Source organism: Amia ocellicauda, chromosome 8 (assembly GCF_036373705.1).
Source record: "Amia ocellicauda isolate fAmiCal2 chromosome 8, fAmiCal2.hap1, whole genome shotgun sequence".
Classification (NCBI taxonomy): Eukaryota; Metazoa; Chordata; class Actinopteri; order Amiiformes; family Amiidae; genus Amia; species Amia ocellicauda.
Window position 1 is genome coordinate 6,448,029 of NC_089857.1, and position 15,898 is coordinate 6,463,926.

Genomic DNA, 15,898 nt, shown 5'->3' on the forward strand with positions numbered 1-15,898 from the left:
TTGGCTGATGTGCTTTAAAGCCTTTTTCTGGGACTGCCTTAAATTATTTTCTTTATGATGTCTTCTTCCTGTGAAAGAACATAACATTTAAGTTTTTAAATATCCTTTAAAAGGGAATGTAAATGTTATAGATTCACTTACCGGGCTTTTAAAATACTGCAGTAATTTTTAATAGCAGGACTCTCAATAAGCAATTCACTCTGAAACATTCCCGTAATGATTTTAATTAACAAATTCACTCAAAAATGCTTTAACATCACAAATGGGCTATAATGTAACCATTTTTTGCATTGAATGAATGGAACACTGGTGCTCATTTTTAAGTCTCATAAAATTTGAGGATACTCTACCCAGAGATAATTTTTCACAGATTTTTTTTTTTGCATGATAAAATACAGAAAAACATGATTGATCCTCTAGCTCTTGAAAAAAAAATGTTTTTCTTTTTTTCTTTTTAGTAAAAATGTACTCATCAAAAGGATTCCAGAGTAAAGTCTCAGGTCTGTGTTTAATACTTTGTGAAAATAATTAAACACAAGAGTCTGAGTCCTTTTTTCTCACATCTTGCTGAGTAAAATCCTATGAGACGCCTTTAGAAACAACTTTTTAGAAGGAAAGAGAATTTCAAAGTACATGTGGAGATAAATAAGGAGAGGCTCATGTGAGGAACCCTGAAGCCAGAGTACTGATACTGAATTCAAACTAAAAAGACAAATCTCCAGGAATGGGTGAGGAGGCTCAAAGTTACAGCAGAGGACCTGTTTCACCTGCTGTTTGTTATTGTATTTTGTGTGGACAGTTTACGGCACACACTGTGAGACAAACACCGCTTGAGTTTAGATAGTGTCTTCGTGAAAGATCTCTCCTAGTTTCGTGAACAAGTTTGAGAAAACCACTGAGGTTGAAGTCACTGTAGTTGGCGAATTTACAATCTTTCACCTTGGACTGCCAACTGTCGATTGTTTTCTCAAGAATGCCAGAAACTGGAACAAACGGTTGCTTTTTGTATTAAGTTCCATTAAAGAGTAAGGACACTCTACAATTAAATTCTACTTTTTTCACCTCTAGGGCTTTGTGTGGAATTGTAGGTTCCTTCCGTAAAATTGAAATCCTTTTTAAATATTGCGCTTAAATAATGATAGATCTGAGGATGGCATCATCTCAGGGACCGTGTTTTTATAAAATGCAAACACACAACTTAATGTATGATTGACTACTATAAAAACAGCAGCAACAAAAACAGGTTTAAATCTAGTATAATCAAGCCGCAATAGTTACTCTATATGTGCTTTGATAATGATATGGTTTGAAGATGATGTGTAAACATTTGCTTGTTATTTTTAATGAATGGTTTAACAGTTTAGGCAATTTATACCATGCTCAAGTTTGTAGTTTTAAAATTAGCCTCCAGGTGAAAATTTTCTTCATAACCACTCCCAGGTATGCACTGACTGTATGCTCCTGTGAGATACGTAAAGTGATGCTTCATTTAAGCACATTTTTGTACTGCACCACTGATCATCCAGACAGAAGAATGCGTCTTTTGCAAGCTAGAGGTAAAAGGCAGCTGAGGTGAAAGTGCCTGATGTCCCGAAAGGCATTTCAAAAAATAAATAAACCATAAATGTAAAACGTTATTCTGTAAATGGGATGTAAAGAATGTAAATTGACTAGCCCTAATGAGTATTTGCACACCACGTGTACGACTTGGAATTATGGCAGTCTAATAGCAGCAATTTGCTTTATTTAGCTGCCATCACACGCATTTCAAGCAGAAGTTGTTTTGGAGAGTGTGCCGTGTGTTTACCAGGCCAGCTGTCTCTGGGGAGTGACTGCCTTTACGTACAGAGAGTATAGAGAGCACGGAGAGCAGATAATGCTATACAATTGACTATGAATCAAGCTGCCGATTTTGGTGATCCATTTATGGTTTTGTGATCTTGCGGTTTAATTGTAATTCCTTTGTTTCTTTGTTAATCTCTGCATATTTTAAATCATACATAAGCAATTGACTTGTCTCTTTTACTACCCACATTTTAAACGTTACAGGTACCCAGGATTCAGGCACCCATGCCAACCAGCTCTGTCTCAATACAGTACATTTGTTAGAATTTATTTCCACAAACTGGACAGTGGATGTGTGCATCTCCTGAAGACTGAATCCAATCTTCTTCCTCGGTGATTTGAAGGCCTTGTGCCAATGATAGCCAGTTTAAAATGTCTTTGTGAAAACGGTAGACAGTCACAGACTGCCCGGATTAACAGGGGGCAAATGGAGATGGTGCTGGGCCGCCAGCATGCCGAATCAGAAGAGGGTCTGGGTGTGAACTACAGGCAGACAGCATTGGGGCCCCTTCTCACTCTGCTCCGCTGGACTGACCACCTCTCTAGATTGTCATGGAGTTGGATGTTGGTGGCACTGGAATGACCAAACAGTTAAGTGTAAATATGGGACAAGAATACTGCAATAATATATTTTTTAAATATATAATAAGAACAATAGTTGCTGTTCTTCTTCTTCTTATAATGATTAGAAACCAACCAACAAAAAAATGAATGTCCGTGAAAGAAAAGCAAGAAAAACAATCAACTTTGCTGAGGAGGCTCTCTGCAGGGAATAGTGTGAAAACTGCAGTGGTTGTGGGGTGTCTTTTTCTGGCTGTGTGCTGAGGGTTTAATGCACTGCCTGAACGTCACTGTCGCTTCTGTCCTGCGGAGAAGAAGCGCTCACTTCGCAGTGGCTGGTCATGTCTCCGTGTTATGCTGGGAGCTGCTGGGAGACACAGCAAACTTCTCCGAAACAGCTCGAAAAACACAGCGGCTATTGTTCTGTTTTTACTTCACGCAATGTCATTAGTGCATGTGCATTGCTGTGCTAAAATACAGTGAACCAATTAAAGTATAATAATGTTAGGAAATCAGAATAAAACGACTGAAGCTTTATGTGCACTTGTCACTTGGACGGCTGCTTGCTCTGCTCGATGGCTAGGTCTGTTGTAGTAGAGTGAGCGGCTCAGCAGCAGTTGAGTGGGATTGCGGAGGGAGGTAGTACTACTCACTTTCAAAACTTTTCTTAATTCGACCTTACAGGGGGAGAGAGAGAGAGGTTGAATATAGGGGGGCTGGGAGGAGCGAAGTTGTGGCAGGGTGGATTACTGGTGTCATGTCAGTAAAGTTCTGCCACAGTTTTGTGGCTCGATAACCTGTATATGTCAGGTTTTGTGACCTAGCCTTAATTCATGTAATTTTGTCATCATGGTTGCTGTTGCTGTTCATTTTTAACAAGGCATTTTATACCAAGAAGATGTGTTATGGCAGCCTGCTTTAAAGACACAAACAGGAAGATGAGAAGCTAAAGGCGATTTTAAACCTACACAACAGACATGGACAAGAAGAACAAAAAACATAAAACCATGTACTCGTTATAATGTATTTTTCACTAGGGGGTTTCTATGTGGCAAGTCTAACACAAACCTACCATTTAGATAAAACACTATATTTGATGGTTTTATCTATCTGTATTTATACTGTTAATTGCTATCCCAGTCAATCAATCAAGGTGCTTGAATTCTTAACCTTATGGGTCTTTTTTGTTTCCATAAGCAGCCTGCTTGTGTACACCACAGGTACACATTTCTATTGTATGTGTAATTGTACACCTTCTGCTGTTCGGTATTCCCTAAACTCTTTTGTTCACAGACGGGTGCTAGTATACACAATCATTTTTAAAAATTGAATAATATGATATGGCGTGACTTAGCAGCAGGTGTAGTTGTAACACAAAGTGCCTATAATACTCCTCTGGACTTGTATGTTAGGAGAGGAAGCAAAGACTGATTGATTATGGTTCAACTTCATGACCATTAAACAGTTTTGTCTGAAATTCTCTGGCGGTCCTGGCCTAATGTTTGTCAGAGTTCTGCTCTACATACCTAGACAGCCCTCCCTCTGTCTCTTGTGACATGTGTGGTGCGGTGCACTTTGTCAACAGCCAGGATCTACACCTGCAATTATTTATTATGAGCTCAACTAACGTGCATGGCGTGGGTCCTCAACACTGATGGCTGGTTTCACAGACCGTGATTTGCTCTAATTTTAGACTACGTAAGGGTTATTTTAGGTGAGGAAGTTCAAGATTAGTACTGATCTGACTCTGTGAAACCAGTCATAAAAAATCCACAGTTAGGCCAGGACCTAATTACTTGGTTGTAGTGAGTCTTCGCTACATTGTACAGTGAGAGAAAGAACAAATATTAAATATACTTTATCCCTATATAAATATACCTCAAGTCTGAGTAAAAACAGTAGTATGAGTCATCTAAAGCATTTACAGAAGTATTACGTTTTAGACCATGCTTAAACCCTTGAAGAAAACAAGGAACTGAGATCAAGAGAGTTGTGATATGCAAATGACCGATTATTATGCTGCATATAAGAGTTTTAAACATTTTGCGTCTGCACAGGACACTAATAGGAATTATATAACCAAATAATATTAAACAAGACTCGAGAACCACTCTGTCTGAGAACCAAAAATAAATGTTTTGTAATGAGAATCAATGAGCAGGGGTCAGTTGTGGGAAAGAACACTTTACATCTTACATGTTGCGTTAACATCTTCCAATGGAAAAAAAATCTGTATTAAGGTTAACACGATGATTTATATACTATGCTGGTTCATAGGTGAGGCATGATCCTCTCCATACTGTACCTGTGAAATGTACCCTTATATTTTGCATTGAGTGACGATAGGAGAGAGAAAATAGATTCCAACTAGATTCTGTTCTTTTTGGTTAACATAATGTATATTGACTAAAATCCTTTGTGTACTATTAAGCATGTGCTACTATTTACATTAGTTCTGTGTTACAAAAGAAAGTAATCTTATGTTAGTGTTAAAGAGGGTACATTTCAGCTAAAGGAACAGGGAATCACTTAAGCAGCCTGACATCGGAGTGACCCTAATTCCCTTGAAAAGCTGTGATCTCTCTTTATGACAGCACTAGATTTGTTTAACACTGCCGCCTAACCGCCCTGTAGCAGATGAACTCTGGTAAGTCACACTTGACTCTCAAGGAACTTCACTGAGGATTTGATCCTCAGGAATGTCCCTGCTTTCTTTTAATGCATGGGCCAGTCGGAGGTCCTCATTCTTCAAAACAATTAATATATAAGAACACAATCCTTTCTTTATTGATGCTTTAGAATCTGAAAATATGCAAAAATTGATAGCTTATCATTTGCTTGCATGACATGTAATGAAACACCTCAATGTCAAAGCTTAAGATTCCATAACTGCTGTCCCAGAAGCGTCTCCAATTTAGAGATTATCTTGACAGATTCTGGGAAGGAAGGGGTAAAACTTTTTTTTTCACATCCCCCCTTCTTTTGAGTTTCCAGAGGATGTTTCTTTGTTTGGCCTTTCCTTGTAATAATGGCTGGCTGATATTTCTGTTTAATTTCTGTCCTCTGCTGGACAGGAGCCTATTGCGCTAGAAGGCTTTGTCTGTAATAGTCCTGTTATGTAAGTTTTTTTGTTTTGTTATGCAGAAGTACTTGTGCTTCTCCTTCCTTTCTTCATAACTACTGGATGAGGTAACTAGAAATCAGTTTGCTTGGGAGTTGGCTGAAACCATAACAGCTCACCCCCTTGTCCTGCAATTTCACACCAAGCAAGGCAACTTATGTGGTCTCCTAATCTTAGATCCATTCTCTTTCATTCCCTGGTAGCTGTTTGGAAGCCATCAATATTTCAGATAAAACCAGAGTAGTGTAAAGGGACACCAATTAAAACTGTCCAGTATCACCTTAGGCAGAAGTAAAGTGCGGTCCTGCAAATATCTTAATTAGGGAACAGGAAACAAATTACCCTTTTTTTTTGCAATGTTTGCATTTTTTGTTTGATTTTATTTTATTAACCAACTGACTATTGAATCTCGGGCATCCACTTGACTGCTTTTCCTAAATGCCGAACACCTTAGAGGCTAAATGTTTCTGCTCACACAGCTAGGCACAGCTGGATTCAACGGCCTGCTGGTGATGCCCATTGGAGGCTTATTCCAAAATATCTGTGCATTACAAAGATTGTGGTCTTTCCTGACTGAGCATCACATTTCTGTCAAGGAGACTCGTTCATTTAGAACTGTGTACATCCTTTTCCAAGTAGGTCAGGTTGACAGTGTTATATAAGTGGAACATTGCTGTGCTAAGCTAGTGGCCCAATAATACATTTAATAAAACACAGAATTCTGAGGTTTCATAATCTGTAGCCTTCTAAAGATTGTCCCATTTCAATTTCAGGGTAGATGGTATAAGCATGTGACAAGTGTCTCTTATCTGATTAATAATATATGTATGTATGTATGTATGTATGGATGGATGTATGGATGTATGTGTGTGTCTTTACAGAAGTGATGTAGAAGTGGATATAAAACGATGGATCATATTTTAGTCATTCGATAAGTATTTGAAAAATGTAGAGAATATGCTTCTGCTGTGGAAAACCAAAGTCATGTCCAATAGCTTTGTGAAAGCGAAGAAGTAGATCAAAAGATACTTGAAGAAGTCAACAGTTATGTGCACTATGGACAACAAATCAGCACAGATTGAGATCTTATGGAAGAAATCAGAAGAAAATGGAATGGAGTACATTTGGAAGAAAAGGCACATTATTGAAAGGAAATCTGCCTACCAGTGCTCAATTATGGCTCAGAAATGTGGTGACTAAATGCAAAAATACAAAGACAAAGATTCATGGAAAGGTGTATGCTTTGGAATAACAAGTAAATGGATCTGAGTACAAACAAAAATATGTCACATCATTGAGAGAGTGAAAATGTTAAAATGGCAATGGGCCAGAAACATGGAGATGGACAAAGAGTTCCCAAGAGATATAGAAAGATGACACAAAAGACATAGAAAAACATGTAGAAGATGGGAAGATGAAATCAGAAATTAAGCTGGAATGACCTGGAAAAGTGGAAATGTCTTGGGGAGGCATTCATCCAGCTGTGGATGGATGAAGGCTGCTGCTGCTGCTGCTGATGATGATGATATGTATAAAACATCTGTGAGCAGAGATGTTTGGTAACAAGAGTTCACTGGTAGTGTGACAGTTCTGCCTAAATCAGTAATGAAGTGTCAAAGTTCAAACACTTTAAAGAACATAGGTATGTTCCAGTCTGATACAAAATCTCAGATGAAATGAGTGTGGTGGTCTCATCTCAACTCACAATGGAGGTCAGACCACAAAACCAACATGCTTTTAAGCATATCTCAAATAATAAGTGTTCTGTTTAAGAAGCTTTGGTTTTTCGAAAAAACTCTCCCCCACCCCTACGCATTTTCCACTACTTGTGGGTACTGTTCAAGAAACTTCTCACAACAAAAGGAACCAACACTTTACAATCCAGCTGAGGGTTTCCTCTCCTGACCACTTTCTTGCACCCTCACAGATGATTTGATTATAAACCTGTAGTTGTCTCCTCTTTAGTCACAGTGTTACAGGTACAGTTAAATCGAACACTTAAGTCCTTTGCAAGGAGCCTTATTCATATTCACAACGTTCTCAAACCATTAGGGACATCCTGACCTAACACAGCATTTCCACATGCTAAAATGACATTTGACACAGGGCCAAGTTAGCAAATAAAAATGTTATATAACAAAGCTTTGTTGGACAAAACACACATTAATTTGCCTTTTGCGACTTTGAGCTGCTGTGTTTGCATTAAATAATTAAAAAGGGACCACAGTGATGTGCAGAATTAGTCACATAAGACCATCATCTTATGTATGCTTATGTTGCTCAGCCTTGTTGGTCTACATAAGAGCAGTGGCGATTCTAGAGTGTGTTGGGGCCCTAGGCAGAATATTTCCTGTGTGTGTGTGTGTGGGGGTGTTGAAGGTGTTATCTCCGGTGAGAGCGGGAGGGGGGGGAGGGGGGTGGTGCTGATGGTGTTTTCTCCAGTAGCTGACTTTTTGTCATTTGAGGTGTTTCTGTAAACTAATGCTTTCCTACCATTGTGATTTGGCAAATTGGTGTGCCACTGAATCAAGGAAATAACACAGTAGAACATAAAATAAATAAATAACTAACTACCTCAATAATAATATACTGCTGTTTCTTTTTAATATGTTTATTTTTTAACATGATTCTTAAAACATCTTCAGTTAATACAGAGATCATAATGGATTAGCCTAACACTAAAGTCATGTTCAGAATCTCTATGTTGAACTCTGATATTGCACTGTAGTGCTAAATATGACACTATACACCACTGAATTAAATCAGTCTACTCCATTTTAAGGCATAACAACAGCCTCAACCACAACTTTAGCCAAATCCCAAAGTTAAAGATAAGACCATGCAAATCAACACCCTACGCAGAAGAAATGCAATCCCAACCATTCAATGCTAGCCTCACTCCGTACCAATTTGTAACCCTATTTTGACCTTTAAACTTAAATGCAAAATGTGGCTAAATCACTCAGAATAATCCTTCATAACGGCCTGAACCACAACCCTAACAACTTCATCATTTGAAGATCGGTCCATACAAAACTCTACATCTAACTTGGTGAACTCGGTAGAAATGCAAGCCTATCCTTAATGGACGACTAAGTTTAATGGAGTCCTACTCCTCTCCCCTAGACCGAAATACAACCCAAAATGAGATTGCTAAAGAGACGTAATTGTGGTATACAATCTAGCTAAATAACTAAAAAAAAACAAAAAACTAAATGTAAACACATACAAAACCATTCATACCCTCCTCTGTTATGGGGATTTCTTTTTTCATGTATGTCAACTTTGTTTTCTCTTAAACATCCAAACCTTCAGTCGGCACAGGGATGATATTTAACCAGCCAGACAGCTAAACAATATTCAGATTCTTTAGTCTAGGGGTAACACTGCTGTCAATCATTGCACCTATATAAAGAAAATGCCTCCTTTCTTTTCATGATTATGAATCATTCATGTCAAAATACGCCCTGAAGAAGTGTGAAATAAATGTTGCAGTGACGAGTAAAAGTAATAAAGATAGATGCATGGCTGCATGTGTAGGTTTCAACGTGTACAATGTCCCCTAATCTTGTGCAAGTGCAAAGTCACTCAGTGCGCAGAATCCACTCCGCGTTTGCCAACCAACTTGCGCGCTGCTCTCTCTCTCTCTCTCTCTCTCTCTCTCTCTCTCTCTCTCTCTCTCTCTCGACGGCGGGAGGGCAGGCCTATGCAAAGAACAGCCAGTTGTTTAAAATCCTTCTCGGGCGGTTTCTAATTCCCCTTTGCGCTGGGGGAGGAGAAGGCAGGAGTGTGTGTGTGTGTGTGTGTGTGTGTGTGTGTGTGTGTGTGTGTGTGTGTGTGTGTGTGTGTGTGTGTTCAGGCACAGATCGCAGGCGGCGCACTAACCAACATGCCCAGCCAGAGCGGGCGGAGAGAGAGAGCGCCGGAGCAGCAGAGGGAGGGAGGGCGCTGCTCGGAGGGGCGGAGTGGCGGGCTGTCCGTCAGAGGGGTTGCCACGGCGAGTGGGCGTGTCCGCGCAGCCCGGCGCCCAATGGGAGGCCGCGCTGCCGGTGTCGCCATGGTGACGGGGTTGTGCCCGGGGAGGCTGTGATGGGTTGACAGGTGCGTGACAATCGCGGCTCTCTGCAAGCATGTACGCCAAAGGCAAGAGTAACAGCGTACCGTCCGACAGCCAGGCGAGGGAAAAGTAAGTTTATTTATGGGGGGGTGGGGGAGAAATACTAATAACGAAGAAAGTGCACGAACCGGCAGCGTCCAGACGCCGAGCTGCGGCGGAGAAGCGCGGGGGGTGCATGCTGGCGCTGGCGGAGCGCTGCCGGCCGCTGGAAAGTTGGGTTTTGTCAGCTGTCAGCGGCCAGCGAGAGAGAAACTTAGTAACTTTACTGCTATATAAAGATAGGAAGGCTGTGCGTGGACGGCGGGAGCGGGGCGGCGGGCGGCGGCGGAGCGGCTGCGGTACAAACGGCGAAAAGACCGAGAGAGCAAAGCCAGGCACGGCAGCTGCGTGTGCACAGGGGCCGGGATATCGGCGTTTTCGCTCCGTCTCAAAGTTGCGGAGAGGGGTCTCTCGGGCGGAGAGGGGCTCGTCGCGGGCAGGAGCCTGTGAAGCGAGGGCTTAGGACACAGAGACGACGCGGCGCGGTGTAGGACGGGCTCTGCGAGAATGGGAAGTTGCGCTCCAGCATGGGAGATGGGGTTTTGGGAGACGCTCGTTTCATCTCAAAGTTAGCTGTGTTGTATCCCAGGCTAGATGCAGTTGTGCATGCATGCCGTGCGGGTTAGCAAGTGTGCTAGTATATAGATCTGTGTGCACGTTAGTATACGTATGTAATATGTATACGTGCATGCATGCAGATTTATATACGGTGTTTGTTATTTGTATTGGTGCAAATGAGGGGTTGAAAACGATGTGTTCAAAGTTGCAACCAATGTCATGAGCAGCTGGTGTGCTACAGTATTTCTGAGCCTGTCGGGCTGCGTGTGAAAATGTCCCCTGGCTCGCACAGTGCAGGCAGTATCCCGCCGCTGTCTGTCCGTCCGTCCGTGCACAGAGAAAGTTCGCCTTGCATGGACCGGACCGGGCGGCCGTGTGTGTCTGTGGGGATGAGCCCAGCTCCACTTCAGTTTTTGGAAGTTATGCAACAGTCTTGGCTCCAGACAGTCGGAGGGTTGTTTGCGTGATATCGGGGTTTTAACGATCTGTCCCCTTTACTCGACTTGATGGCATTGATGGACACATGTCAGTGTGATGTAGCCCTTGCTCAGGACAAGTTGGATAGCCCTGGTAGCTTTTGTGTAGAAGAGTGAGATATGGCACGAAAGTCGGATTGAAGATGAACCCTGTGATTTCAAACATCTGACTATATGTAGTTTGTAGGTGTACACATGTTTTTTTGTTTTCGAAGTAGACGTGCCATGCTAGGCATTATGACGTGCTAGGTAGTGTGAAGGAAATGAAAGAAAGCGTTTTACTGATATTGTTGTTGATGATGATGTTTTGTGATATGCAATTATTTTACAAGTGTTCAAGTTTCAATGCTTTTCTAACACGGGGGCTGTATTATGTTCTCACTGTGATGGAATAAGAAGTTAATTTTATTTTTTTCATAAGGAAGGACTGAACTATGGACATACATGGTACCTAGCTATGGTAATATATATATTCTGGATGTAATTTCCCCAAAGTTTAAAACCAAGTATTTCAGTAGTAGTAGTAGTAGTAGTAGTAATTAAAATAATTATAATAAATTATACTAATTAGAAGTCTTAATTGAAAAATGTCTAGTTGCTACTCTTTTTATAAGCAAACCTGTACATGTTTTTTGATTGTTTTATTTATTAAATCTGTTATTAATGGTGCTGAATTGATCGAACTCCATGGTATGACATTCCCCCCCGAGCCTCTCGATGGGGTCAGTGGTGCATATTATGCTGAAAGCACCATTGTTGGATGTGTACCACAGTGGCCAGTAGACCTCGCCTGCAGCAATAACACTTTGCATTCAGATCATGGGAGAAGTTAAATTTCACGAGCAATGCATGATCGCACCTGTTTAGATTGGTGCTTGGGCAAGTTCCTTCCAGCAAGTTCAAGTTCTCTAGTGTTTCTAGAGCTGAGAGAGAGACCATGTCCAAGCCTTGTGTCAGTTACAGAGACTGTCATGAGTCAGGGCTCCAAACTTTCTATTCATCACCGTCGTCACTATTTCACCTTTTTTAAGATTTGTATTGGACAGTCAAAATGAGGAGCAAGGGCTGTAGATGCAAAGCTTTGGTGAAAACCTCAAGGCATGGTTAACTCAGCAATCACCTTGGCTGTTGTTTTGTGTTTTTTTTGGCCAAACAAAGAATCTTCTGTGTGATTAGCTGGAATAAATGTGTCCAGATGTTGCTCTGCTCAAAGAATCAGGGGATAATGGTATGAATATAAAAATAATATTATTCCTTAAAAGGATCACTTATATAATCTGGATTTTCATGTTGGGGAATTTCTTACTTGTATCCATGTGGTGTTGGTTGGCACTTTGGAGTGATTGGTTGATATTTTTATTTGCCATTGATGCTTTTTTTTATGGCCAACTATCCCTGTAAACACTGCTTCAGAACAGAATCTCGAGGGAACAATTTTGGGATAGAAAATGGATGAGGGAAAATGTGAACTTTAGGATTTAAGGACACTGATTCCATTGTTAAGTGTGCTTTGGTTGTATTTACACCTCCTGTGCACTGACTTCCTCTTGGTCAGTTCTGAGAAGCATTGAGAAGTGTTTTTTGCTGAAATTGTGCATGTCAGATAACATTCTCATCTGAACCGGCCGCAAAGTGCAACAGAATATGCAACCATAAAATAAAGAACAGTTCAATGCATGGAAGATGGGCTGCTCAGAGAAATTCAATTTGTCAGAAAACTTGCCGTTTTATTGCCTGAAGTGAGAGAGAGGTTAATGAGACTACAGTGTTCAGTTGCAAAGGTGATCTATGTTTTGATGTACTAATTAGACATGAGCAAAATGTGTGACTTTGGTGCTGAAGTGGGTCTCCTGTACAGTAGGGGACTCATGTTGCCAGTTCTAAGCATTTGGTGGATTATTGGCGAACGTTGACTGCTGAGCCAAAGTTAAAGTGTGATTTAACTTTGCGTACCTTTGCGATGTTCCGTATGAATTGAAAAGTCTCTGTCGTAGTATTTATTAACCGTTGTAAAATGTCTTTCCACACCCCCTCCCCCGTTTATTTTTTATTTTTTACCAGAGCCAAGTGTGCATTTCAAGTTAAACAAATACATTTGTCATTCACGGTGGTAAAAACAAAATCCTCCTCCTCCCACTCAATATGAAAATGATAGGTTTTTGCCTTCTTTGAAGTAGAGGGCCCTTCACTCATTGTGCTTATTATTAAAATAATGAAATAAATCAGAGCAGTGAAAGTCAACACTGGTACGAAGAACCCAAGTTAAAAGCTCAGTTGCGTGTATTGTCTGTATAATAGCTTTTAGTTACATTTGTGGAGTACTGAGTCTTGGATAGGTGAACCCTCTTCTTACTCAGACCAAAACACTTTGGTGGAGGTGAAAACATGGCTTAGGTCTATTATGTTGTATTTCAAATGGAAGCTTGTTTAATAAAAAAAATAAGATTCATCAGTCTCCTACAGAAGCTGGTGTGCAGCTTCTATTATTTTGGACAGTTTCCGCTCCATAACTGATTTGCTTTGATACATTTTGAGCACAGGAGATTAATTAATAGGGCGTCATGTCTGTATAAGCTAAGTAAACCTATCTGCGTCATATACTGCTCAGTGGAGACCGTATTTTATTTACAAGCTATGGTTGTACAGGGCATGGGTCACATTTACACTGTGCATATTGACTTAGAAATGGCAACCACCAGATCAAAATCAAGTTTGCGTACAGTAGTTTGGTGTACCGCTTTTAACAACTTGTAGCTTAATGCTACATCGTACAAAGCAGATGTGGAGGTAGTCAGTTTTCAAGTCTTTAATTTGCAGAAACCATATCTCAGAATGTGGTCCTCAATGGCACGGATGCTGGCCTGATATACATGAAGCATGCTCGTAATTATTTGGTTGAGTAGCAGGCATGGGATTCTTGGTTATTTATCCCTCAGACTGTCAATAATATTTAGTGGTTTCTGGTTCTCGCCAGCTATAGAAAATGCAGAGATCATTTTTGGTATCAAGATAATGCAAATTCAAAAATCTGTATCCAGATAAAGGCAAGTGAATTAAGATGTTTTTCACACAGTTTGGCTTACACATTTATTTTGACAATGATCATTGTTGTATAATTAAAATAAATAAATTGGTTTGACTTTCTGAGAAATGCAGTTTACATTACGATTGTCAAGGAATGGAAGAAGACAGACTGACAGTAAAATGTATTAAAACAAAATCTATTATCACTGATTTGGGACAAATGCAGTGGCAAAGAAAGAGAGACCCTAACCCTTATTTGGCCCAGTGAAAACCATCTTTTATTTATGGATCTCTACACTCTTTGTAACAGAAATTGATTACAGTGTTAAGCACTGGTGAAAATGCATGCTAGGTGCTCCCTAAAATGAAGTCTGGAATAAAATGTGAGCTTTCATTTTCATATATTAGTATTAATCTTCTGCAGGGAAAACAATCTATGCTACCAGGGGAGGAAGAACAATTATAATCTCTACATAACGTGAAGAAAACACATAATGTAAATAAATAAGCAAACTCTTATCAACATGTAATGAGAGTTCAACGCAGTGCTCAGATTCAAGCTGGGACAAATCATCGTATTGCTGGTAGTATTCAGCAAAATAAAATGAACACTGGCAATTTACAGAATTTAAGGGTGCAAAATGGAAATTTAACTTGATAATGGATACAGTTTGAGTGGTCTTAGTGAGCCCTGCTTATACACATTATTGCAAGCAGTAAATTGAGACATAGCCATATAACGTTTATGCAAAATAGACATGATGCATTTTGAAATCTTTATGCATTTGAAAAGTAAACACAGACTTCCTATCAAGTCTTTACACCTGACCCTTAATCCAAGTCATATTTGCAAAAGGTTTTGTGGGCAGCCACTAAAACAATCTTTCCAGCCGTGCAATGCCATTGGACAGCTTAGTGCTTTATCCTGTGGCGCCTCATACCCAAGTAGCCAGGACGTGTATTTTTGTGGCCCAGATGCCCCAAAAAGCGTCTCCAATTGTCAGGACCTGCACTTAACTTCCAGTCTCGTTTCAATGTTAAAGTAGTCGTTGGGGTTGAATCAAATCCTCACACAGTCTTCCGCCTGTAGATATGAGATCCACATTCTCCAACCTGCCTGGCTGTGATTTTCCTTTCAGACCAGTCATTATTTTTGGTCATCCTTATTGGAACTCTTTGAAGGACAGGAATATCCTTTAGAGAGTGTGGTGACATGGCTTAAATATGGCATTCTAAACGAGGTTTTGCTTTTTCATTGCTTTAATTGAACATTAATTAAATATAACACTGCAGTTAAGAACATTGTGAAGAGACTGAAGAGTTTGTAACTTCAGTGAAGAAAACAGATTTTCTAGCTCAACGTTGGGTTACCTTTGGGAGAAAGCCAGCCTTGCTGCCTCCTACTACATTGTGCTTCAGTGGGATGCTCACAGCAGGTTGTCTTATGAATGGTCCACAAGGGTTTGCTTTTTCCTATTGTCTGAGTGTGCAGACGTGGGCCCTCTGTAGCTGCCTTGGAGATTGCCTGAATCATTTGTAGTCCAACAATGTTTTATTTTTTTGTTTATTCAATATTATTAGTTTGGATTTGTTGTTGCTTTTCTCTTTTTGGAAGCTTGTGAATGAAATCATTTTTTGGTGAATAAATAAATTGATCTAAGAAGGTACTCAGATATTTATGTATTTATGTATTATTTTGTATTTACTTGTCTGTTTCTATGTTGTAGGTGCAAAAAAAATAAATTAGATGAAGACAGGAAATGTAATATTCTACTTTTTTGGTATAGACATCATCTAACAGCTGCAGAATGAAAATAAACATGATTTATTTTAATAATATATATCTAGTTTAATCTAGATCTGTTCCTATTGGGAATTAGTGCTGTTAATATATTTAAAAAGTAATGAGTGACACATTCATTCTGCTGCTAATAGGATCAATGAATTAAAAGCAAATGTCTCAATAATAATACTGACTTAATGATACTCAATGACTTAAAATACTCTAATAATTTTTCTGGAGCAAAATAAGTAGAATATAATTGGCCTTATTTATACATTCAGGAACAACACACACGTTTCACGTTTGCCATAGTCTGTGTCATTTAAAAACATTGGAATTGCCAATTATTTTCTTACTTTTATACCCTCTCATTT

At 39.8% G+C, this 15,898-nt stretch overlaps 1 protein-coding gene and 1 long non-coding RNA gene across 3 annotated transcripts in view; one reads left to right on the top strand and one right to left on the bottom strand.

Moving 5' to 3' along the window:
- Positions 1-208: 208 nt before the first annotated feature.
- On the bottom strand, positions 209-9,468 carry LOC136755370 (uncharacterized). Its single transcript, XR_010817674.1, has 2 exons — positions 9,413-9,468; positions 209-2,419 (listed from the first exon to the last, which is right to left on the bottom strand). It is a non-coding gene; the product is annotated as an uncharacterized LOC136755370 (long non-coding RNA).
- Positions 9,469-9,584: 116 nt separating this feature from the next.
- The window catches only part of ssbp2b (single stranded DNA binding protein 2b), a 120,592-nt gene continuing 114,278 nt past the window's right edge, over positions 9,585-15,898 (top strand). For both annotated transcript variants that reach the window (XM_066711902.1, XM_066711903.1), the window contains exon 1: positions 9,585-9,713. In XM_066711902.1, coding sequence (XP_066567999.1) covers positions 9,658-9,713 — 56 coding nt within the window. In that variant the 5' untranslated portion in view covers positions 9,585-9,657. The remainder of the gene's footprint in view (positions 9,714-15,898) is intronic.